The following is a 26,635-nucleotide window of genomic DNA, read 5'->3' as shown; positions in this document are numbered from 1 at the left end:
CTGGGTGTTGGAGGCATGCGCTTTAAAAATTTTTGGGTAACTGATATCTCGAGCTGCTGTAGTTGGTCTCGCGCGCGGTCTTTTATGGCCTAGTTTTTTCTCCACGTGCGCATAGCTTATTCCCACGTGTCAGGATTTTATTTTCTACGTGCCCATAATTTTATTTTCTATATGCTTGTAGTATCTTTTCCCCGTGTCCGCAGTTCATTTTCTACGTAGTCGTAGCACATTTTCTACGTACCTTTCGTAGCTATTTCTAATAAATAAGTCAAATTTTCTTCCTGGAATCTCAACATACGCTGTGCAAAATAATGTAACAGTGAGAACAATTACTATACTGGGTGATTGCTTCTCAAGCGCTTCAAGCAGTAGCACATCTCACTTGGATTAGTGAAAAATAATGAAAAAAAGGGAGACAAAAGTTTGACCAGATCCTGGAAGCTTTGAACTATTTTTCGTTTCACTTCTCATTTTAAGTCTCTGACCAGTTGGAGTGAGATAGACTGACGCTCGCATTTGTGACAGCTCAGCGTTCCATTCCTAATTTAGCATACAAAAAGTATAGCATTATCATGAATGACCACGATCTGTATCAACGTTGCCAAATTGTAAAATACGGTTCACTATACACTGTGTATTCCAAATTCAAAATATGAATTGTATACCATTTTTGAACACTCTGCATAGGTCTCTCTGACGGCATATATTATATCACAGAAACGTCGTTCCCATGTCGAAAGTCTAATATGGAGAATATTGCATAAGTATATATATTTTGATCCTTTTATTCCATTGAACATGGGTATAATCTGGATAAGAAACGCAAGCTGACAATATCGCGCTACTTTATTAGGCAGGGTAAAGCTTAGAACATCTACCATTGTTACCAGTTTATCCTAATGATTAAATTTGGAACGCAGACTATATTGAGATATAGACGTAAAATTAGGCAATTATTGATTCGAAAACTAGAGAAACACACGGAGTCTTCTCCATTAGACTAATAACAAACTAATCTTCTGAACTAAAAATAGGTAAACGTAACACTTCGATCTTCATTCATTATTGCGCCAAAATCCTTTAATATTGAGGACCGAATTTAAATTATATCATCGTGAACAGATAAACTCTACATACATAACATTAAAAGCAATTTTAAAAAGAAAAATAAACAACCACTTTAGGAAATCACTTTATTGGTTAGAAGTAGTCATATTATATTTCGAAACTTTGAAGTTTTGAAATATAATATGAACTTTTTTTTAAACGTAAAAACATTTAAAAAAAGTAAAAATAAAATTATAGTCCCCGACTACTACTTCTTGGTCTTGGCTGCCTTTTCTGCAGCTTTCGTGACTTTGCCAGCACCACCTTCCTTGAAGTTAACGCTCTTAATAACTCCTACAGCGACAGTTTGCCTCATGTCACGGACAGCAAAACGCCCAAGCGGTGGGAATTCTTGGAAGGATTCGACGCACATTGGTTTGGTGGGCACCAATGTAACAATGGCAGCATCTCCAGATTTGATGGCTTTGGGGTTTTCTTCTACTGCTTTACCAGAACGACGGTCGACTTTCTGTTGAATTTCAGCAAATTTGCATGCAATGTGGGCAGTATGACAATCCAATACAGGGGTGTAGCCATTTGAGATTTGACCAGGGTGATTGAGTACAATAACCTGTGCCAAGAAGTCAGCAGCTCCTTTGGGAGGATTGTTCTTAGAGTCACCCGCGACGTAACCACGACGCAATTCCTTGACAGAGACGTTCTTGACGTTGAAGCCAACATTGTCACCAGGAACAGCCTCTTGTAAGGCTTCGTGGTGCATTTCGACAGACTTTACTTCAGTGGTGATGTTGGCAGGAGCAAACACCACAACCATACCAGGCTTGAGTACACCAGTTTCAACACGACCGACGGGTACTGTTCCAATACCACCAATTTTGTAAACATCCTGAAACAGAAACAATGTTAAATGACGAACAAATTGTGTGGAAGCACAATTTTGAACTTACCTGCAATGGCAAACGAAGAGGTTTGTCAGTTGGGCGACTAGGTGGGAGAATAGCGTCCAAAGCATCAATGAGGGTCTTGCCTTCTGCCTTTCCTTCTTTACGTTCAATGGACCATCCCTTGAACCATGGCATCTTGGTAGATGGTTCCAACATGTTGTCTCCATGCCAACCAGAAATAGGCACAAAAACAACAGCAGCTGGATTGTAACCAATCTTCTTGATATATGAAGAGACTTCCTTTTTAATTTCTTCAAATCGAGACTCGCTGTAGGGCGGTTCGGTGGAATCCATTTTGTTGACACCGACAATAAGTTGTCTTACTCCAAGAGTAAAGGCGAGAAGAGCATGTTCTCTGGTCTGTCCATTTTTCGAGATACCAGCTTCAAATTCACCAGTACCAGCAGCTACGATTAGCACAGCACAATCAGCTTGGGATGTTCCAGTGATCATGTTCTTGATGAAATCTCTGTGTCCAGGGGCATCAATGATGGTTACATAGTACTTTGCAGTTTCGAATTTCCATAGGGCAATGTCAATGGTGATACCACGCTCACGCTCAGCCTTCAATTTATCCAATACCCAGGCATATTTGAAGGAACCTTTGCCCATTTCTTGGGCTTCTTTCTCGAATTTTTCGATGGTACGTTTGTCGATACCACCGCATTTGTAAATCAAATGGCCAGTGGTTGTAGATTTACCAGAATCTACGTGACCGATTACTACAATGTTAATATGAACCTTTTCTTTACCCATGTTGACCTGTAAAAAAGATTAATAGATATTAGACGGGATCTTTAGTAATTAAAAAAATATAGGCAAGCTTCTTGAACTTTTTGGAAGATATTGCACAAAAACAACAGGTAATAATAAAAATTGTGCAAATATAATTAGTCATTGTTCACATATGCCTGTGACCTTTAGTGCTTATAGGAGCATGTTTTTCTCCAAGGGAAAACGTACTTCTATTAAAAAACTGCACTTGGAACCAAGCGAAAGTAGAAATAACAATGAAACCAAGTGATTTAAAGGCTAATTTGCAATATTTCAACATATGGCGGCCATTTATATATTGAACACCGACACGTGGTGAAAGCCGAAAATCAGTTTTCTATCGATAAAATCACGAAAACACAATTTTCACCTAGACAAAACGATAAAACGATAGTTCAGGTACTTACGGTTTGGAATTAAATAAATGCAACAGTTAAACTAAGTTGGGTTTTTAAGGAACACTTGAAATTTAACAACTTAACGAGACGGCAACCGCACCGGGAGACGAGCCAGTCAAAAAGGAAGATACTACGGTTTTCAACTCCGTCCCCTCCTTCGTAGTCGTAGTCAGTTTTGTCATGACGTACCGGAAATTCTACAAATGTAGACCCACATGTACTTTTGCGCGCCACATTTAAAATCTTGACCGGGCAGAAGGTTGTTATACCTTCACAATAACAATTTTGATAAGGTTTATCTAATGAACTTTGACTAACAATATTTTTTAAATTAGATATATCGTATATTTTTTTATTGTCGAAGTTAATCACGCGGTCTGCAATCGAAGAAAAGATATTTTTATTGTGAAATCGGATCTATAAGAAATTCACATTCATAAATTCAGCCGCGATAAAAACGTAGAGTTCTCTTCATAGGAAATAAATATTTTACTTTAATTTTTAGAGAACACTGACTAATAGGAAGGTTAAGCGTTTCCCTGATTCCTTCTGTGCTTCACATGCTATTTTTTAACTAATTTTTTCCACTTAATACTCCATTAACTATTCCCCATTTTATTTTTGAACATTATGGGTCTAAATATACTATTAATAAATATTCTCAAATACAATATGATGAAGACAACACATGTACGAGGAATTTTTTTTATTGCGAAATCGGACATATAAGAAATTCAAATCCATAAATGCAGCCATGATGAAAACATGAAGTAAAGTTCCCTTTATCAGAAATAAATATTTTACTTTAATTTTTAGAGAACAACTAACAAGAAAGTTAGGTGTTTCCCTGATTCCTTTTGTGCTTCATACTAATATTTTTTAACTAATTTTTTCCGCCTAACACCTTCATTAACTATTCCGCATTTTATTTTTAAATATTGTGGACCAATATATTATTAATAAACATTCTCACATGCAGTATGGTAAAGACAAGACTTGTACTGGGATCTCAGAAATCATAAGAGTTATGTAGTTGGTTAAATAAAAAAAGTTCTAGACAATTATCTTTGTAATGCAATGAAAAAAACGAAACGGAACCTAACTGCTCAGCTCTTTGAGAAATTTTGAGATATCGTTATTTTATTTTAAAAGACAATTGAAATCTAGAAAAACTTTTGTTTGATGTTCACATATGGTATGGAGAAAAATTTTTTATTTCTCTGAAAGTGGAAAAATCCAATGTGGATGTTATAAGACATAAAATAAGTCAATGATGATGCCAGAAAATCGAAACATTACTTTTTAAAGGGTGAGCTCTGAAGATAGATTTTTATTGTGAATTTGAAAATTTCAAAATCTTGTCGAAAAGTAAGATAAACGCAAGTGGCGTGAGATATTTTACCTCTATTTTGTATAATTTTAACTGTTTATGCAATTTGTTCACAGGAATTGAAAAAATATGTTTTCTATATTAAAAAATGAATTTTAAACAATACCTAGTTTCTTTAATTTCAGAGTTTTACATTTGACAATGTTAGATTCTATCTATCTCAATTAAGGTTCATTTGCCAATATACATATGTAAGTATAAAATTTTTCTTGTATGTCAAAAATGATCGTAACAATTTGTATTGTATTGCATTTTACAAAAACCTTTCAGACACAATCAATATATCCACTTTCTGCTATATGGATTCCATATGCACTAATTCATTTACACAAATCTAATAAATTGTAACCGACAATACCTGCCACGAAAAATGGAATATAAAAATAACTAACTATACAAAATTCGATTTGAAAAAACAGTTTATTAAGGTTTACTAAAAGTTACAAAATAGAAAACTAGGTATTTGTTCCTTTGGTCAGTCCAAGAAGTCCATATATTGCTAAACATCACAACCACCTACTTGATTCTTAAACTATGCGCCTAACTTTTAAGACACTATGTGCATAAGAACTAGAAAACAAATTTACGAATTACAACAGAATTTATAGATCAAACTACGAAATATCTTGCCGAGTATTGTAAGACCAAACCAAAAACATTCTGTGACTATTAAACAATTAAGAGAAAATCTTCATCTGGTGGCAACAATCTTATTACCTCACAAACAATAATTGAAATATTTCTTAATATTTCCTTTTGAAAACAAATGATATAAATGTTATTTTATCACATTGAAGGTATGAGATCGAAGGGTGAAACCGTTTTTCAAAGAAGCTTAAATATACTTACAGAAGAACGAAAGGTTGCTGTGGCATAATAAATAACAGCGGTAAAATAAAGGCACTAACAAAGTTTACTGCCATTTTTAGTTTTGGCAACAGTAACTCAACAAAATGCGAATAAAGTCTCCAATGATCCCTTTTATGGTAAGTACATTAGATTACAGAGCTACAAAAAAGAACAATATCATTGTATGATAATTTATAGCTTCTATAGCATTTTGGTAGTTTACGCCTAATGATAACTATACATTATATAAAAACTTTCCTACTAATTCTAAAAAACCTTAGGCCCGTAAAAAAATATTATACACGATAAAAACTTTTAAATATATTATATATTGTTACAAGTTATTGCGTTGTACTTTTTTGCATGTCTCCAAATTTTCTTTAAAACGCCCAAGCGAGAATATACTTTGAGCATGTATACTAAAAACCTCACAATTTTAAAACGTCAATGATAATAAGGAGTTAAAATTAACTCTATGAAGCTAAACGAGAGTGGCTCCAGAGCGATTTTCCGCCCTCGGATTATTATTTTCCAGGCTCTCCCGGTCCTGATACCACGCATTCATTTCTTCAGAAAAATGTTCGGAAACTGTTATTTGGGTGAGATCAAGACTGTTGTTTAAATTAGATGTTGTCGTCGAGGTGGTAGATTCTCTGTTTGAAATGAACAATAACAGTAGGAATAATTGATCATTTCCTAAAAAAAATTACCTATGATGCAGAAAATGCATCTTAACAGGATACCGATGATTAACCTCCTCTTGAAACCCGTCACTCAAATTCCTCTGACTTGCAAGCCCGCCTGAAGTGCCCTTTCCAGTCTCCTTTTGAGGAGACTTATTGAATTTTGTAGAATACTTATAGAAATCGGACATCTCAAATGGTTTCGACTCCTCATGGTATGGCTTGACAATCCCAGCTTGTACAACAGTGCAATTCTTAGGTATATTATTATTTAATAATTCCATGTTCGGAGCCTCAGGTGCCACCCTAGGAGACGGACGGGATTCGGCAGGTATTTCCAAAGGAGGTTTTATGGACAAGGGACTTTGAACGAGTGGTGAGTGAATGTTTGATAAATGGTGGGGAACATGTTGTACAAGGTGAGAGGGGAAATTTTGACTGTGCATGGGCATAGAAGGGGAATGCTGAGGAAGGGGTGGAGGAGGAGGGGTGCGAGTCAGGTACTTATCCTCTGAGGCGAGGTTTGCCGATACGATTGAATGTGATGACGAAATAACTGAATGAGTTGGTGATATAGGGCCATCTAAAGAAGTTTCCAACCTAAAATGTGAATGTGTTCACGATTGCCTTGTTTCTTATTAATAAGTAAAATAATAAAATGAATTATAAAGTGAATAAGAGAGTACAGTTATTTAAAACATCGTGTTATACCTGAACACCCTATTTAAACACAATATTACGGTCTCCGATGAAATTTAATTATTGCAAAATTAAGCAATCATAAGGATTACACTTTTTCAAAGAAATGAAAATATAAAAAATTTTTATTACATGAAACACGATTACTATTACATTATATTCTAATATTTACATACCATTCTTTTTCTTTCTGCTTTCGAACAGCCCGAATGTCCTTAAAGCTGCGACTGTCGCTTTCACATGAGGAAGTGTCATCACTCGGATAAACACTATCAATAGTCTGACCTACACTGCCTAAAGATTGGGTTCGCACCAATTGTCTATGATCTTGAGACCTCCTGTTTGTTACCTGGAAAGTGACAAGCAAATATCAAAAACTGCATTTTGCTTCAATTTAGCAATTGTTAGGTCTTACTTGAGAGGGTTTAACAAAGGTAGTCTGGCTTTGATCACTCTGCGTCGATACTATGGCAAGAGTAGCAGATTTGCTGTCCACTGGAGAAATTTTCCGTTGAACTCTTTTGTTTTTTCTTCTATCTAAACTTCCAAACCTGCAAAAACCATACCTTTTTAAGAGCCTCAGATCAACGTTATGAGATTTAAACCTTTTGTCTCTTTGCCAGCTGCCATCCAAAGTGTTAGAAGAGTACACCCAATGCATCTGTCCTGACTCAGACTTTTTCCAGCAACCGCCCAACCCAGAATTCATACCATTATTTTCGTATTGCTGGTGAGGTTGAATGGAAGTAGGAAATGAGCCTACATCCACAGTATTTCTATATCCACTAGTTTCCATAACAGATCGATTGTACATAGGTTCCCCATAAATAGTGTGAGAAGGATAATATTGGACATTTCCTTGGTTTCCTGTAGGACTAGATTGACGTAGTTGGGGATACTGTTGACTTATTCTTTGTGTGGCCAGGCTATGTTGAGATACAGGGCTGTGTGACAAATGGAGAACTTCTCTACGAGCTTGAGGGCTATGCTGAGATATGGGGCTGTGCTGTGAAATAGGACTATGCTGGGAATAATGGGGTAGGTATTGATTGCTTTGTAATACATGGGGGCTATGTTGTGATATTTGAGGACTTTGCGAGATAGATGAGGGGCTGTGTATAGCTTGGTTATAAGAAGGATGTGGATAATTATATCCAAAGCGGGACTGGTAGCAGTAAGTCTCTTGCCTAAATTAATAGAAAAAGTGACAAAATCCTTTTGGAAATAACACTGTCAATACCTGTCAATATAGTCATTGTATCCATTCACACTTAATCGATAAAACCCAGATGACAGGTCTTCAGATCTTGGATAATCAAATTGAGGGTTCTCCGAATTTCTATATTGTTTGGATGTGCTTGGATATCTGGCCTCTGGATAGGTATCTGTTGGGCTCAACATGGAATTACTGGATTTACTTGACAACTGACTATGTCTGTGTTCCTGCTTTAGTGTGTAAGGCTCTAGTGTCATGACAGACATGTTATCATCTTGTGATTCAGAAACCCTAGATTTTTTCTTAGGTTTTAGTTGTTCAGATGCTGCCTTTTCCTTCAAAACAGCCAGCTCTTCTTCAAGAATTGTTAATTGTTCTTTATGCTTCTGGTATTGAGCTCTATGCCGCCGTTTTACAGTCTATAAAAATTTTTAAAATTCTATAAAAAATCTCATTTTAGATCTTGATTAGTTCCTATTTACTAGCTATATTTGGGATAAACTATATCAAAATAACAATTAAACAGAAACTAATTAATGCATATAACAATTACTTTATAAGTATTCCATTTTTGATCTAAATCAATAGCAACTGATAATAAGCTTTAATAGTGTGATAACCAGTTAAAGGTATATGTTTGACAGAAGTCTTAAGTAAAGTATATATATAAGGAGAGATTAGCACTACACACCTTGTTTTCATTGCATCAAAGTGATAAGATTGATAACTTACCTTACTAATATTTCCTGCATTTGCTAAACCCAGAGCTGCATCCATCATTTTCATATGAAGCTGAATTTCTAATTCCAAATCAGTAATCTTTTGTCTGTCCTTGTTAGTGTCATTAAAATTTAATAAACTTTCATTAAACTGGAAAGCTGTTTCTACTTTTCGTCTAATAGTAGGAGGGGTTTCTCCTATTTCCAGGGGCATTTCTGGAGGAGTAATGCCAGTTAGTTCTGCCTCCTAAAGCAAAACTTCTAGTCAAAAAGAACAAAATAAAAAATTCTGCAGGATTACCTGGATGCATAAGGCTTTTAGTTCTTGGTTGCATTTTGCCAATTTCTCTTCTATGTGGCGTTTTTTTTCTTCAAGTATAATTTTTCTAGCAACACTATTGGTGTTAGGTGACACCATTTTTTCTGGTTTTGTTTCACTCGAGGTAGAAGCTATTGCCAATCCATCCTCTAAGAGTGCTAGAACATAAAAGTGGGTGTTTACATTACTTGAATTTAAATGTAATCTAAAATATATTGGTTTGTGCAGCTAAAAAAATCTGACAATTCTTACCCATTTTTGAAGTGGCATGAATTAATTATCTCATAGTTCTGTTATGCACTGTTGTGCTCTACATTCATGACTAATAGAAGGAAAATTAATAATTACAGCCCGATTATTGAACACTGTTACGATAAGGCTGTGTATGTCATCTTGAGATTATTTACTCATGAGGTCTACTACTGTCCTGGAAATCGTTCTAATGCAACAAGTTGTATGAAAACTTAAAATTGTCTCACTGATAAAAGTAGAAGGCCTTGTTTATAGTTAATAAACTAGTTAAGTCGATTACTATTTTCGTTATCTAAAACACGTGAATTTTACCGGAAATATTATTTTATTTTAGAATATTCATTAATAAATATACTATTTATTGATATTTCAACTTTCAACAACAAAACAATAAAAATGATGAAACTTCATTTTAACAAAAAAATCGACCTGCCAAAAACGTTAATCATATGTCATATTAATCAAATGTCAGAATGTAGTTAAAGGTTCTGCTCACAGATGGCATAGACGCAGATATTAATAATTATAATTATTTTTGGTCAATAATCTACTTACAAAACAAGAAAAAACAGAAATTAACCCACTTGAGAGAGCAGAAAATTCGGTGTTTCAATTTGTCTTTCATAATTTGCTACTATACATACAAATATACAGAGTTAAAATATTAGTTATAGACTACCTAAGCCGCCATTAATAAAAATTCATTCGATTTTCCTAAATCGAGACATTTGACACTTTCCCAAATGGCGACCAAAGTCTCAAGGTAAAAATAAAGTGTATTTTATTTAAATCTTGGATATTTTAATACCTAGCCGTTGCAAGAATCTTTTTATCAAATAATTTTGAATGTATGATGTTCTAAGCAGTGACAGACAGTGTGTTTCTCAGTAACTTTTGAGATGGCTACCTCACAAACTAATGAATCCGACATGGACTGTTCTGATAATGAGGATTGTTATGAAGACTATAATGATTATTATAACGATGACAATAGCGACGTTGAGCAAATAGATCCCTCTAAAACTGATCCAGAGTATTTCGAATACAAGTGCCTCTCTGAGGAAGAAGTGGAGCGTCTTTTAAATGAAACTGTTGAAAGTTTGAGTAATCGCCTTGTTATAAGTCCTTCTTTAGCCAAAGCAAGTACTTACCTGTTAAGTTGATAAGAGTTTACCTAAGTTCAAGTTGTAGGTTCTATTACATAGTCACCTCTGGAATACAAACATAGTTATCCATAAATATAAGGAAAACCCACAGCAAACTTTAATATGGGCTAAAATTGACCCCCCATTGCCTGCAAAGAACATTATATTTACGTCTACTTACATGGCTTGCCCAGTATGCATCACTACTCAAAGCATAGATAAATTTTTTCATTTGTCATGTGCACACATGTTTTGCAAGGATTGCTGGACTACCCATTTTGAAGTTCAAGTCAGCCAGGTAAGATTTTCTGGTGCAGACAACAGCTATAATTTTTCAGATATCTACAACTGGAAAATTTGTTACCTTTTAAAAAGCAGTTTGTGGTTCTGTCACACATCTTTATACATTCTCCAGAAACCATTAACATACAATTATTTTTTACCTGACTTTTTCTCATCACAATCATATATGTCCTAAATCACTAAATTATCTGAAAATTAAATTTCTTCTCTAAAAGGGATTCATTTTTTTTACTTAAAAAATAGTAATGTGAAAAATTTAATAATCATTATAGGGCACCTCAACTGCTATAAGCTGCATGGCAAGGGATTGTGCAATTCTGGCTCCTGAAGATTTTGTATTAAAGCACCTTCAACATAAAACAAGCATCCGAGAGAAATACCAGCATTTTACTTTTCAAGATTATGTGAAATCTCACCCTCAACTAAGGTTTTGCCCTGGTCCAAATTGTTCCATTATTGTTCACAGTAGCGAAATAAAAGCAAAAAGAGTCTTGTGTCAACAGTGTAAGACTGCTTTTTGTTTTAGGTACCTACAATATTTTTTAAGGTGAACATTGATATCAATAGTAAAGTTTTTAGATGTGGGTGTGACTATCATGCACCAACAGATTGTCAAGTAATTAAAAAATGGTTGACAAAATGTGCTGATGACAGTGAAACAGCTAATTACATCAGTGCTCATACCAAAGACTGCCCAAAGTGCCACATATGCATAGAAAAAAATGGAGGCTGCAATCACATGCAATGTTATAACTGCAAGTATGATTTTTGTTGGATGTGTCTAGGGGATTGGAAATCCCATGGATCTGAATATTATGAATGCTCGAGATATAGGGAAAATCCCAATATTGCCCATGAATCTGTGCATGCACAGGCAAGGGAAGCTTTGAAAAAGTATTTACATTATTATGAAAGATGGGAAAACCACTCAAAATCTCTAAAGCTGGAAGAACAGACCTTGGAAAAGCTTAGGGCTAGAATAAACCAGAAAGTAATGTCTGGTTTAGGTAAGCATATGTTTTATTAAATACATTGTTGAAGTATTGGATGTATAACTAAGATAGGTTGTTGACTATACCTTGGAAACTATAAAGGGTAGAAATTCAAGATATAAATATTATTATGGAATATGAACAACATAAACATTTTCCTAATATTTTTGTAATTGCAGTATTATAAGTTTAACTGAAACCAACAATATAATAAGACTTATGGACGACCTTTATATCTGAGGCAGTTTTTGGATATATCCTTATTATTAATTTTTGACATAGTAGTAGTAGTAAAGTGGCAGGACTAAAGCTCTGTAGTTAGGTTTTCAGATTAGTTCACATTAGTTCTTTCTTTCTGGTCTCCAATTCATGTCTTTAGTTCATGTGGTCCTTCTCCTCTTTCATAAAATGGTCAGTCTCTAGTGCATTTCCAATTCATCCTTAGTAGCTTGGATGGATTTGGTTTCTTTTCAATTTATATTTTTTAAAAGTGACATTGAACATTACCATTTATAGTATCCAAGATATACACAGCAATATTTCTTAGTTGTATGCCCAGTACTTACGGGAAAAAACGAGGTGCATCTAAAAATTAAATTTTTTAATACTTTTATTGAGCAAACAATTTTTTACAGTATTTTATAGTTTCTAAAAGGTCTCATTATAGTCATTAAGGCCTAAACTTTTAATCCCAAAATACCCAAATATTAAATATCAATCAATGCCTAGAAAGAATTTTGTAGAGGCATAATTACATCAAATTCAGGTACTTTAAAATCCAGCACAAAAAAGCAAAATTAAAAAAAAACCGCACAGATTATTTCTTTAATAAAAAAAAGTTATTGTTTTTCTGTATTGAACGATTAATTTTAGGCACATGGATAGATTGGCAATATTTATTTACTGCAGCCAACTTGTTGGCAAAATGCCGTTACACTTTGCAATACACATATCCATTTGCCTATTATATGGATCCTGGCCCAAGGAAAGAGTTGTTTGAGTATCAACAAGCACAACTGGAGGCCGAAATTGAAAATTTGAGCTGGAAAATAGAAAGAGCTGAAACGACCGATAGAGGAGACTTGGAAAACCAGATGGATATTGCAGAGAAACGACGAACCACTCTTTTGAAAGACTTTTTAGACGTGTGATATTTTTTATTTAGTTGATTTTTGAGATAAATAATGGCAAAGTGCCACTTCCCAGCTCATTTTGAAACTAATTATCGACTGTGATTATCCGATAAAATTGGGCAAATTCGTCAAAGTTTCCTTTGGTTTAATTAGATTTTAAGACAACTCAGTTTATACGCTTTGACCACATAATTTTATTCCACTGGAAGACCAAAATATGTGGCAAGGTGTCTGTTTTTCCATTTAGGTCCACTTACTCATATAATAATGACCTTGCTTTCTTTTAGATTTCATTATTGATCCTAAACTAGTCACGAATTTAATTATTTAACTTGAACCTATAATTAATCTGAATAGTTTTAAGAGATGTGCACTTAGACTTATTACTCTCATCCTGTATGTGTTACAATGGTCTATTTTTGCTTAATCATATTTGCTAGGTTTGTGTGCTCTGAGCTGTTTCAAGTTCCTTAGGTAAGTTTGCAGAGCTATTTTTGGTTTAGAATAATATTTTAAAGCCTTCAATATAGACCAAAAATGTTCAAATTAATATTGTACTGCTTATACAGAGCTAATCTAAAATTTCCCCTTTAGCATCAAAACTACTTGTCTTTGGACAGGGGAAATTTTAGGAAGGCATTGTATGTTTCTCTGATTCCCATTAGGAAATCGTATGCTAAAGTGAAAAGAATGTCTAAATAAATGTTGATTCATAATCATAAGTTGAATATATTTATAAATCAGGTATAGAGAGTATTTCTAATACATATAAAATCATTTTTGTGGGTCACGTAAATTATAAAACCTTGTTCAGTTTTTATAACTTGTGCTTTTATGATTTTTAAATTATTTTGTTTTGTTAGAATGTGTTAATTTTCCTTGAGAATAGATTATGTTGTTTAAAATATATAATTATGATCCTATATTAGCAATTTATGGAAAAACGACTCGATTTGCAAGTAACATTATTTTGCATTTGCAATTACATGTAAATAAGGTCAATGCTTTTGTTGTTCAAGCAATGTAAATTTGAAAATCAGTCCCGATTGCATTGTCTAAAATTTATATGACAATTAAATAAATTTTTGCTCTATTTTACTTGTTTTTTATTTAAATCAGTGTAATAAAAGGTAGTTAATTAAATAGTAAGGAAGACACCGCTGATTCCATATGGTGCATAACGTAAATTTCAGTGCCTATTTACTTCAGTTTATTTATGTATAGTTTCTTCAGTTAACTAATAAAGTAATGGTTTATTTGCCTTGTAATAAAATTAACAACACATTTTCCTATCTAATCTGCGTCCGACCTGTGCCAGAACAATAATTTGCGAAGTTAATTAAAGCAGAATTTCCAGCTTTTTATTTGGTTTGTCCAATCCCCAGGGATAGAAGTGGAGACAGATAGAAAATATCGTTTTCCCTGTAATAATAAAAGAGGGCACTACAATCCAGGAGCGTAGGCGTTTGGAGTGCTGCCTACGTGCGTTCTGCCGCTTCGCTTGACGTCATAACCCACCTAACCTCAAAATATATTTGACATTAAATTTAAAAACAATCGATTCTTTATTGATAATGAGTAAAAGCCATATGTTTGGCCTTTTAATTTTCTTGGGTTTTTCGATATTTCCCGAAGTGACATGGGGCTCAGACCTGAAAAAGTACCCCCTTTTGATGCCCAACGTTCATCCATATCGGGTAAGACATTCTCAAACGATTCTGTAATTGTCTTTTATTTTCTGTTTTCTTGAGCCTTAAGAAATACAAAAAAAAAATGGCGCCATATTTGTTATTAAATTGCAATTACATTATAAAACTCGCCCTAAGGCGTATTTAAATCTACTTTTTGCGTATGTTGGAGATATGGTACACCTTAATACAGGTTTTATTTCAAGTATTTATCTAAAGAGATTTCAAGTTCAATTAATATGTTGAGTCTTCTACTTTTTGAATATTTTCCATAATTTCTCAACAGATTTGGCGTTCAGATTTTAAAAAATATTCTTTTTTAATGCCTAATTTCCATGTATTTCGGGTAAGAAAATATCACTTAGTTTTCCTAATGTTCCACATTCTCGACCACAGCAATGTTTATTGACTTGTAAATTAATATGAAGAAAAAGTAACAGTATTGATGAGATTATAAGGAACAGTGCACCTAGGATATGAACATATATTGTTTAATCACTGTTTAGCAAATCTTTTATACTGAAGAACAGTTACCATATTTTTATACAATATTTTATTGTTTTGAATAAGGTGGACTGATAATAGTCTCATACTATGCCCTGAGGTCTATTGTGGCTCACTTAATGCAAGGCCTCTTCCACTTCACTGATAGTTCCCTAGAATGTTTAAATTTCTTGCACACTTGATCATCTCTCAGCGTGACATCCTGCCTAGGCCTTTTGTTTCAATTACTGTTATGGGGAACAGATTCAACCTTTGCCTGACAATTTTTGCATATTCATAAAGAAATGCTCCATGGACATCTTCTCTTCGAGACACAGCCAGCATTCTAATACCTCAGAAATATCCATTTTGTGCAAGTCATGGGCCAGTCAGGAATATTTTGATATGTGCCTTCATACCTAGTAGGTTCTTTCAGTGCTTCTAAAATTTCATCTTACTCAATCTTAGGACTACAGCAGCAACAATAGCGAGTAATTCTCAGCACTACTTGTCGACATGATTCCTCCAATCATGTCATTTATCAACTATCAGTACAAGAACCATAATTAAATCTGAAATTGTTTGTTTCCAAAAAGCACACATTGAGTCTTTAATAAGTTTAGTAAAAATTATTAAAACCAAAAAAATATTCGTTTAGAGTAGTCATCGATTTTTGAACGCCATAGTAATTGCATTTACATCTTTTGTATTAACAACAAGTGTTGCGTTATCTACATATAGGACAGTCCGCTCACCTGTAATGCCTAGTAGGTTATTTGCCTAAAAAATATACAGTAGAGAGCCCACGATGGATCCCCGGGGATACTTCATAAGTTAAATTTACCTTATTGGATACAATCTTTTCCTCTGAAGGTGAAGCTCAGTGTCCTATTGCATTCTATGCTTCAAATACAATTCCACTAAATGTAATGCGTTACGTCTAATACCATATTCATACCATACTTAATTTGAATTAATTGAATTAATAATATTGAACACTTTAGAAAGATCCAGGCACATAGTCATTTTTCCTGAGTTTTTCTGCCCCTTAAAGTCCCTTCTTTTTTTGCAGGATGACTTTTATGTTTGCACTCCTATTAAAATAGTACCAGACAAGTCATTTTACATTGGTAAGTTCTAATTTTTGGTTATTCCATCTATATAATACTACTTTCTGTATTTCGTATTGCCAGTTGGATTTGAACCCAATGCCTCAATGAATGTAGTTCATCATATGTTGCTATTTGGTTGCTCAACTCTAGCCTCGTATGACGAATATTGGTAAACGTCAATTTTCTAAGTTGCTACGATATCATCTTGTATCTTTAAATAGGGATTGTGGGGAAATGGCTGATTCTGAATGGGATGGAACGTTGCAAAAAGCTACTCCATGTGCACAAGGGAGTCACGTGATTTATGCATGGGCTCGGAACGCTAAACCTTTAAAATTGCCTGATGATGTTGGTTTTCTGGTTGGCAAAGATACGCCCATTAAATACTTGGTCTTGCAAATCCATTATACAAAAAAGTTTCCTGATGGTCAAACAGACAATTCAGGACTTTTTTTGCTGTACACTCAACAAGAGTGAGTATTTGTTTTAAGTTATTCAGAGAAATTTTTCATTTCTGTGTATTTTAAAGACAAAGCAAGTTGGCAGCAGTATTATTATTGGCAGTGGGAGGACGAATACCTCCTCATAACATCACCCATATGGATGTGGAGTGTAGGATCAAAGAGAATAAAGTGTTGCATCCTTTTGCTTACAGAACTCACACTCATTCATTAGGTGGGTTACAAATAAATTTTTATATATAGATATTTGCATTGTTCTGTACTTTCAGGCCGCGTTGTGTCAGGATACAGAGTTACTAGAGATAACGGTATCGATCATTGGCATCTTTTGGGCAAAAGAGATCCATTGACTCCACAAATGTTTTACCGAGTTTTCGATGAGACACCCATAAGACAAGGAGACAAAATTGCTGCTCGTTGTACGATGGACAGTACCGAACGGGATGTATACACAGAAGTGGGGCCGACAAACAAAGACGAAATGTGCAATTTTTATTTGATGTATTATGTGGAAGAGGGAAATCCCCTCGAGACGCCTAGCTGCTATGACATGGGACCTCCTAATCAATTTTGGCAAACTAACGACGATTTGAATAACATTCCTGACAAAGAGGCTTCTTCTCTTTATTAAAAATGTTAACAGAGTCTTTTTACCGCTTAACATACAGGGCTGCTCAAAACTTTCATTTCAGCGATTGAGAGTTTTTTTTATTAATCCTCGAATTTGCTGCTTTTTGCGAGGTGCTGTCTTGCTTTCCTGTATCTTGCTAATGTCACGTTATACACTAAGAATTAATTGCACCAAAGATTTTTTTAGTCAAAAGATTTCTTAGTGTATGGCTAGTATTTTAATTGATCTAAAAGCTCATTTTTTTATTATCAGGTTTATTTAGTGTTTAAAAGACAACAGAAGAAAATGAGATTATTTGATCTTATTTTCCCTTTGAAGAATCTCCATAATTTTTATATTTTCTTTTTTCTTTGTTTTTTAATGAATTTATTTTTGTATTGTATACGGTACCTATAATCTTCAGGGACTTCTTGTATCTTATCATATCAACTAAGCATTGCTTAGTTATAGTAGCAACTGATTAACAATATCACAATTTATTTTTGAAATTATTTTTTTAGTCATACATGTGTACTTAAGTCAACATAGTAAGTCTTAACAAAAAGTAGTTAAACACTATGTTTTATTATAATTATAATACATTTAAGGGCATTTCCTAAACCTCACATAAGTCTTTGAGGTATACTTAAAGACTTACATAATAGAGTCAAATTATGTAATGTATTATGTAAACTAGAAATAACCTGTAAGAAGTATAAATAGAATAGAAACATAGTATAAAATTCTATAAAGAACCATCTTAGAAATATTCGGTGTTTAGAACATAAGCGCATTAAACATTCCAATATATATTTATTTCTTTTCCTAGTCAAAACAGCATTTAGCTCGAATTTTAAGGTGGTATTTTTGGAACTTTTAATCTGTGGTTTTAACATGCTGCCTACCGTAAGGTATGTAGCTGTTTCATTGTGATTGGTTTTGAAGTTTTTAACTTAGGTTAACGTTGCACCAAAATATTTTATGAGGTTGAGTTTATGAATTATACCTATATGTTACTACTGCAAATAAATAAAACTGTTTCGAAACCGAATATTTTTGGTTTAGTATAAACTTACGATTGAAGAAAGCAGCATGTACAATATGTGCCTTTTTCACTTAAAGACCTCAGAGTTGGGGCCTTTACGTCGGGTCTAAGTGAAGTTACAACAATTTATAGGTATAAGTGGAGTTATAACAAAAATTAATGAAGCTGATGAGTTTGTTGAGGTGTAACTTTTTGATCCCGCTGGGCAATAAGATTAGTTGTTTCAAGTACTACATTCTGGTATGTATGAAAGCTGGACATTCCGTCAGCATGTGCCCATCAGATTCTAATATTGTCTGAAGTCGATACTGTTGCTTGCCATGTACAGTTGTCAAGCTGTACAGGAGTATGCGCTTAATCATTGGTAATTGGTGTCCGGGAGTGGAGGTAAAGTGCACTGTGTTGGAGTCTTCTCTCTCCCATTACCACCACATAGGAACCCTCCTAGTGGACGAATTAGGGCTGCACCATTCCACAGGTATCCTCTAAAGGGTAAGTTAGCGGAAGGGGAGGGGGGCTACAATGGCGGCCTTCTTGGAGCCTATAGACCTGTATTTAAATGCATATGTTGAGGACATTTTGCTATATGAAATCTATCCCAATGGGATATTTGTGAACATCTGCATTCGTATATCTTCAAGTTGTACCACTCGGGGGCAAATAGCATATGTGTATACTTCATAGGATACTTTTTTGCATTGTCGGAATTAGAGTGCGCCCCCCCTTTCTCCAGGAGTAAAACTACATTTTCGATTGCAGGGGCGCTTAGTTTCGTGGTTTTGAAGTGCAACCTCTCCTCATTGCAGACTGCCTCCGGAAGGGGGTGCTAAGAGTAGAGTCACGTCGGGAAATCTTTATAGACCTTTTTTCAGAAACTGAGGGTTGGCGAACGGTTTATAGCCCTTCCAGCGCGTTTAATTTAACATCCTTCTGGTGGGATCTCGACGAGCTCGATCCTGGGCGGGTGACGGTAGCTCACTATTTGGAGGTATGCATGTGGAAACTAGTTAGAAAAAACTGCTCGGCAATAAACCCATTAGACCCTCAAAAATTACGCTTCAATTTGTAATGAGATCCATTCACTTCATTTAAATTTTATTTCTATAGGTAGCAAAAAATGTTCTTAGACCTATCAAGTAAATAGTAACCTTCACGCGCAACGTTGATTACCCATATAGGATACTAAGGGAGTTATCCGAGTCACAAAGCTCGTAAAACCATTGAAATTTTATGCATATTATGTCTTTTATAGGGTTTTCATGTTTGGCGTTTAATTTTGTAGGTGTCTAAAGCATACTTAAATGCAATCTTATCAAAATAAATACCAATTTAGCCTGTTTGGCATAATCAATCAGTCAAGCATTGTTTGGATTATTTAATAAACAAACTAAGCGGGATTTATCAAGAGAGGTCGAAGTGTAATGACATTATTAGTGAAGTAGTCGTCTAGATGAAATCATAATGTTCGTCGCAACAGGAGCTGCGGTTATTTTGTATGTTTTACAAATCTTCTTTTGGAGAGTCCAAGGTGAAGATGAGTGTAAATTTGTTACTAAATATATTGATGTGCCTTTGGATCACTTCAGGTAAGCATTTCTTTATGTGACTATACACATACATACATATACAGGGTGTTAGTGAAATAACTTTCGTAAATTTAACCAGTGATTAAAAACATCATTTTGAACAAAAAAGTTCCTTACAACAGGGATCGTAAATACAACCATTTCCCTGGAAAATCAAAAAAACATTTTCTGAGAATTGGCAACGTCGCCTCGTATTTATTTCATTTTCATACCTACCTCAGTAGCCACATGAAGTGGGTTTGCTTTTTACATGTTTTTTTTTTGGGTCTGATAGATTTTACAATACATATTTAATAAAATGCACTAAACCAACAACATACAAAAAACACATCTATGTGACAATAAATCAGCCTGTTTGTTCATGGACATAAACAAGGCCTTCGATAGCGTCTGGCACAGAGGACTATTGTACAAACTTTACAGACTCAATACACCAAAATACTTACTTTACACCATTAAAAACCTACTGGAAGACAGAAAACTTGAAGTACGCATAGATAAAACCCTCTCCTTCCTTTTCACCCCTGAACAAGGTCTACCGCAGGGGTCGCCATTGTCTCCATTTCTGTACAATATATACTGCCATGACATCTACAACTACAACCTACAAGACAAGATGTATACCGACGTAACTGCCTATATACTGCAATACGCAGACGATACAGCACTCATCGCTCACGATAAAACAACAACTAAAGCCGTAGGAAAACTGCAGACACTTACAAACGAAACAATGACGTGGTTCTACAAATGGAGACTGACACCAAACGCGACAAAAAACCAACTGCTACTACCACACCACTGAATTAAAGGAAACTCTCCAACAATAACCGCAGACGGTCACAAAACGTCACCCAAGACTGACGCAAAATACTTAGGAATAATATTAGATCAAAAACTTAAATTTACAGAACACATACAAAACGTGAGAGCGGAAATCATCAAAAGAACAAAGCATTTCAGAGGACTTACATACAAAGACAAAGGAATTAGCACGAGAACGGCAACTAACATATATGTGAGCTTTCATAAAGAAAGCCATATGGGGTTACTTATCAACCTATTCAATGTAAATGCAAAAAACATGTTGTCCCATAATATTATAACCTATCCTTGGACATGTGCGGAATGTCACAGGCACCTACTGGTGCCCCATTGTAAATTAGAAATGGACTAAACTTGTACTAGTCAGAATAGATCATTCGTGGTAAAAGATAAAGGTCTGTTTATCATCTCGCCTAAAAACATATGGAGGTGCGAATAAGATGATTAAGGGATGTAAGTGTGGGAAGAATGTGGGAAGTATGGTGACAGGCTTTTGGAAGAAAAGCAGATGCACCTGGGGTGACTCTCACGCATCAAAAAGGGATTCATTCGATTCCCGATTCTAGAGAAATAAAGAAGTACCGCCTAAACTTGTGTTTTTGTTTCTCTACGAGTTAGGGAACTTCTGACATATATAAAGCAATATGCAGACCACTACTGGACTACGGACACATACTGAGGGCAAATGCTTCAGACAAGACGAAACAACAGAACAAATTGCACTAAGACTGATAACGAAAATTAGACACCCTCAGAACCCACAACACAATCCACCCAACAAACTACTGTACGAGCGAACACAAATGACCAGAATAACTGAACGATTAACACAACTTCAAACCAAATGGACAATCAACCCCCATAACCGGATGATATTGAACCCCCTTCTCCTAACGAGACCAACTAGACAATCCCGATACCTGTCCCCTCCCAACACTCTACTAGAATGTTTGTTTTAATTTTTAAATTACTGGCAAATTACTTTTAGTTTTCTACAATTAAACTGTTTCTCCTTTTTCGTCAAATACTGTTACAAAACGGTTAATTCACGGGCAGAAAGACCACCAAGGTCGATAGCCCTTTTCTGAGAAATAAAGATGAGTATATATATATAAAATGCACTAAATTCATTTAAAAATTGTATGATTCTTATTTTATTATTTTGAAAAGCCATTTACCTTGAAATTATTGTTATCATCTTTAATTAGCTTAACATGACACGTTACACATTTTACACCACTCACATTACATTCAAAAACACAAATTTATTATTGTTTTTGGTACATTAAATGTTCTAAATGTTCACCATTTGAGTCCATGCATGCTCTACTCCAGGTACTCCTTGTTGAATTCTTTTGAACAAGGTTTAAAATTTGTTCTTCGGTTTCAGAACCAACTTCTTTCTGTCGACCTCGTGTCCTTGATATAAAGAAACAACACTCCCTGTATCCAGCAGATTTTGGGAAACTCGCACAAATGTTTGTCGAGCTGGAAGTTTTCTTTCTGGATAAAGATTACCGTAAATGCGTCTAACTTCTTCAGAATTTTGTAATGCCTCTACATAGATCAAAAGCATGTCATGATACTCGCGTACAGAATACATTGTCACTTAGGTACTGTTAATAAGTTGGAATAAAATCACTTAAAGTTCGCCCAAATTAACTTTGTGGGTAATCTGTTACGTATACCGACAGAAGATGCATTCAACGAGACCGAAATCACACTAAAATATTAAAAGTATGGAAGGACATACAGTCCATGACAAATTTGAAAAATAAGGGTGGTTTTTGTCTTGTCCCTTCTTAATGGTCACTAATGACCTCCACATGTCCATGGCGCCAGGCATCTTTGCCCAGGATCATATGTCACATAAAATGGGATAAAGTACAGATGGTTACATAACTAACTCATGTACTATTGAGGTACTAAGTCAATCTGTTTACTGCATATTCCAATGCCTTATCACTTCACCCGCAACGTGGGTGAGCGACCCTCATAAGGGCCGTAAAAAACAACTATAACGAAAATAAACTTCTCTTTCTCGGTAACGTTCAGTGCGGCGTTGCCACTTACGTTTTTTTTTACCGCTTAAGTTATTAATTAAGTTTTCAATTGCTTTTAGCAATGTTATTGTTGAATAATTTTAAGTTTTTTTGTTACATGTCAAACAACCAAAATGTGTCAAGTACATTTTTCCACATTTTATTCAAATTTTAAACCTTATCATAGCTTTTCGGTTACCAACTTTGACATTTTTTTTTGAAAAAACTATTAGGTTTTCGACCCCTGTTGTAAGGAACTTTTTTGTTCAAAATGATGTTTTTAATCACTGGTTAAATTTATGAAAGTTATTTCACTAACACCCTGTATATGTACATGGCGGATTGTTTCGGATAAATTGATATGAGAGATTGACCTCATCATTTTAAGCAAAAAAGTTCATATAAACATGGGTCTGATCTCGATCGGTAACGGAATTACAGGGTGTTAAAATTTAAGAAAAAAAAGGTTTTTATTTTATTGTGTTTAACTTACTACAGATAGACCCTTCAAATTTTATATGCATATTAGGTAATAGGTGCTACTTAAAACGAGAGTAAATTTCCTCCAATTAGCTTCATCCATTACCATTTTCCCGTATTTGTTGATGAATTGCTTGAAATGCTTTGCGATTAGGGTGTCGACGATTAGCTGATCTCTTCACATTCTTGTTGCCATGAAAAATCAGTATGCCAAATTGAGATATCAAATAATGAATGTGGTAAACAAACGTTATTTTGATAGTTAAATTAATATGAAATGTCAAAATAGTATGAGCTTCTTGACGTTTATAGATCCGATTGAATTTATAAATTAATTAATTTATGAGGAAATGAAATAGAATTCGACCAAAAACTAAGATAGATAAAATTTAGGTAATAGATGGTAGAAGTTAAAAAAATATAAAAATTTACCAGTGGCGTATTAGCAAATTTTTTAAAGAATTTTATGATCCAAGACCTCGGATATTTCAATACCCTGTATAGTAATTGGAGGAAATTTACTCTCGTTTTAAGCAGCACCTATTACCTAATATGCATATAAAATTTGAAGGGTCTATCTGTAGTAGGTCAAGCACAATAAAACAATAATCTATTTTTTTCTTAAATTTTAACACCCTATAACTCCGCTACCGATCGAGATCGAATTCTTGTTCATGTGAACTTTTTTGCTTAAAATAATGAGGTTAGTTTCTCATATCAATTTGCCCGAAACAAACCGAGATACCCTGTATATTTAATCTATTGCAGTTTCACCAACAACATCACTTTTAAATTGAGATATTTGGTGAACGATACTTTTTTTGGCGAAGACAAACCCATTTATTTTTATACTGGAAATGAAGGGGATATATCAATGTTTGCCCAAAACACCGGGTTCATGTTCGATTTGGCTAAAAAAAAAGGAGCCCTCATTGTATTTGCCGAGCACAGGTCCGAATTTAGTTTAATTGCCAAATTTAGCAATAACTCTATGATTATATTAGGTTTTATGGAAAAACCCTGCCCTTTGGAAACGACTCTTATGCATCCCCCAAAAACCTTGGCTATCTAAGTGCTCAGCAAGCCCTAGCGGATTTCGTAGATTTAATCAATGATCTTCAGAGACAATATGTTAAGGACGGAAGCTCTTTGAAAAAATTACCCGTCATAGCTTTCGGAGGCTCTTATGGAGGAATGTTGGCTTCTTGGCTGAGAATTAAATATCCCTATAGTGTCGTAGGTGCTATAGCCAGCTCTGCACCAATTTGGCAGTTCAAGGGACTCACTCCGTGTAAGAACTTCTACAAGATCACCACGGACGTGGTGAGAAATTTAGGAACAGAGAAATGTGTTCAGACCATTACGAAAGTTTGGGCAGCACTAAGGTATGAAAGGTGGTAATGGTTTGGTTAAAGATTTTAATGGGATATCAGAAGTAGCGGTCGTTATTATCTGGTGGAGGGGCAGTGGTTCTCTTCTATAATGAAAATTAATACAAAGTGTTTCTAATACAGTTAAAGATACTGCAAGAGGAAATTTTTATTGACAAATTCTTTAAATGGCAAAAAAAGCAGAATGTCATAAAAATTTAGCCATAAGTGTTTTAACATAGCTCATTCTGAAAGTTGGAAATTTGACTATAAATTTTTCGTAACAATTTCTCTTTCGTTACCTATTCCCCAGGCAGGTATTGGGAGCTGGGTATCCAGGAAAATTGAATATTTTACGACACCTACATGAATAATTACTATTTTATCCCTTTTAAACATCATTAAATTTCATCCTATTGACTTCATACATTCCAATCGATTCTCTGCATTAAACTCAAATCAACGAAAGCCACAATCACATATCCTGAATATGGTTGGGAGTGAATAGGCTTCATGATATTAACACTTAAAATTTTTGAATACAAGTTTAAAATTTAGTTCTATTTTTAATCTTTACCCTTTCCATATGGTGCTTCAAACTCACGTGAATTTGTAGGAACCTTACTAGAACTGACAAAGGTAAAGCAAACGTATCCTCCCAGTTTCAACTGTGTGATGTCTTGAAAACTAACGATGATGTCGAAACCTTGATTGGCTGGTTGGAGGGTGTTTATGTGAATATTGTGATGGTGAACTATCCATATCCTACTAGTTTCTTGGTTCCATTGCCCGGGAACCCTGTAAGGGAAATTTGCGAGCAAAGCGACAGTGTCAGCTACAGTGATGATGAAGGGTTAGTGAATGCCATCACTAAAGGATTGCAGGTTTATACCAATTATACTGGTACTACTAAATGTAATGATTTGCTCCATACTGCTTCTTCAAGTTTGGGAGAAAAAGGTTGGAACTTTCAGGTAAATTACGTGAGTCTAAATAATAACTTATATGTCATTTTGGTGCATAGTCCTGTACAGATATGATTATGCCGATGTGCAAGACCGATGAAGATATGTTTGAAAACGCCCCTTGGAACTTCGAGGAGTTCTCCAATTCCTGCTTCCAGCAGTTCTCGGTTCGCCCTCGCAGCGAAGAAGTTCCAATTTTGGAGTTTGGAGGGAAAGACCTTGCCACGGCCTCCAATATAGTCTTCAGCAATGGCCTTCTTGACCCTTGGTCCAGTGGAGGTGTATTAACTAATATCTCATCTGAAGTTCTTGCGGTTCTCATTCCAAATGGGGCTCATCATATGGATTTGAGAGCTTCCAATCTTCTCGATGGGGAAGATGTTAAAATTGCAAGGAATGTTCATGAAAGAGAGATTGATAAGTGGCTCGCTAAGTTTTATTTGAAAAATTTCGCACTGCCAGTCGAGCTAATTAGGAACTTGTAATTATTATATGAAAACATACATACGGACACTTGGTGGAGATTTATTATCGATTATAGTTGGCGATAAATCTCCTGCAGTAATGTGGATGTGGAAATAATTCAAAACCCATTTAGGTCATTAGGACCCAAACGTGTCTCTTTTTGAAAGGCGAAAAATTTTAGTTTCGAACACGGGAAAATGAGGCAAATTTTGGCTTTTTTTATGTGATTATTCAGTAATTGAAATGAAAAAATCAAATGAAATAAAACGAAAAAATCAAGTTTTTGGTAGACAACTTTTGCAGTTTTTCAAGGATTCAATAGCAAAATTTGTCAAGTTTAAAGATTTCGTTGCGCTGTTCATCGGCATGTGTCGTCGAAACACCCTGTAGGTCCAAAAGTAATTTTAAGTTATTCATCTTTTACTACCCCACAACTTTATATTAAACTTTTTCTCCAACTCTAATACCAAAAGCGTTATGGCCTGGAGCGTTAATCTCACCTTGTATGTAAAATTTCGGGAATCTAGAATACGAGAGTATTAGTTTTGCTCTAGAAGATGAGGAAAGCCAAATAGGCACTTGCAATTACTATATGAAAATATATAAATTCTAAATCTTG

At 34.8% G+C, this 26,635-nt stretch overlaps 5 protein-coding genes across 5 annotated transcripts; 3 read left to right on the top strand and 2 right to left on the bottom strand.

The window, feature by feature from the left end:
* Positions 1-1,286: 1,286 nt before the first annotated feature.
* LOC136417307 (elongation factor 1-alpha) lies at positions 1,287-3,351 on the bottom strand. The gene is made up of 3 exons (XM_066402951.1): positions 3,194-3,351; positions 2,016-2,774; positions 1,287-1,954 (listed from the first exon to the last, which is right to left on the bottom strand). Exons 2-3 carry the CDS (start codon positions 2,766-2,768, stop codon positions 1,316-1,318), a joined length of 1,392 nt encoding a protein of 463 aa, XP_066259048.1. The 5' UTR covers positions 2,769-2,774; positions 3,194-3,351; the 3' UTR covers positions 1,287-1,315.
* Positions 3,352-4,975: 1,624 nt separating this feature from the next.
* sstn (stepping stone) lies at positions 4,976-9,710 on the bottom strand. The gene is made up of 9 exons (XM_066402793.1): positions 9,312-9,710; positions 9,042-9,217; positions 8,754-8,987; positions 8,046-8,440; positions 7,411-7,992; positions 7,221-7,356; positions 6,982-7,154; positions 6,134-6,706; positions 4,976-6,076 (listed from the first exon to the last, which is right to left on the bottom strand). The coding sequence occupies exons 1-9, from the start codon at positions 9,313-9,315 to the stop codon at positions 5,905-5,907; spliced, it is 2,445 nt and encodes an 814-aa protein (XP_066258890.1). The 5' UTR covers positions 9,316-9,710; the 3' UTR covers positions 4,976-5,904.
* Positions 9,711-10,058: 348 nt separating this feature from the next.
* On the top strand, positions 10,059-13,629 carry ari-2 (E3 ubiquitin-protein ligase ari-2). The gene is made up of 5 exons (XM_066402815.1): positions 10,059-10,450; positions 10,503-10,754; positions 11,032-11,285; positions 11,339-11,766; positions 12,625-13,629. Exons 1-5 carry the CDS (start codon positions 10,211-10,213, stop codon positions 12,900-12,902), a joined length of 1,452 nt encoding a protein of 483 aa, XP_066258912.1. The 5' UTR covers positions 10,059-10,210; the 3' UTR covers positions 12,903-13,629.
* Positions 13,630-14,407: 778 nt separating this feature from the next.
* Phm (Peptidylglycine-alpha-hydroxylating monooxygenase) lies at positions 14,408-18,289 on the top strand. Its single transcript, XM_066402856.1, has 6 exons — positions 14,408-14,581; positions 16,128-16,185; positions 16,249-16,336; positions 16,389-16,640; positions 16,697-16,842; positions 16,898-18,289. Exons 1-6 carry the CDS (start codon positions 14,459-14,461, stop codon positions 17,257-17,259), a joined length of 1,029 nt encoding a protein of 342 aa, XP_066258953.1. The 5' UTR covers positions 14,408-14,458; the 3' UTR covers positions 17,260-18,289.
* Positions 18,290-19,577: 1,288 nt separating this feature from the next.
* On the top strand, positions 19,578-26,635 carry LOC136417258 (lysosomal Pro-X carboxypeptidase). Its single transcript, XM_066402861.1, has 5 exons — positions 19,578-19,869; positions 23,985-24,167; positions 24,221-24,601; positions 25,203-25,560; positions 25,611-26,635. Exons 1-5 carry the CDS (start codon positions 19,745-19,747, stop codon positions 26,034-26,036), a joined length of 1,473 nt encoding a protein of 490 aa, XP_066258958.1. The 5' UTR covers positions 19,578-19,744; the 3' UTR covers positions 26,037-26,635.

The sequence above is a fragment of the Euwallacea similis genome, chromosome 27 (assembly GCF_039881205.1).
Source record: "Euwallacea similis isolate ESF13 chromosome 27, ESF131.1, whole genome shotgun sequence".
NCBI classification, from domain to species: Eukaryota; Metazoa; Arthropoda; class Insecta; order Coleoptera; family Curculionidae; genus Euwallacea; species Euwallacea similis.
This window is presented reverse-complemented; position numbering and strand designations above follow the sequence as displayed.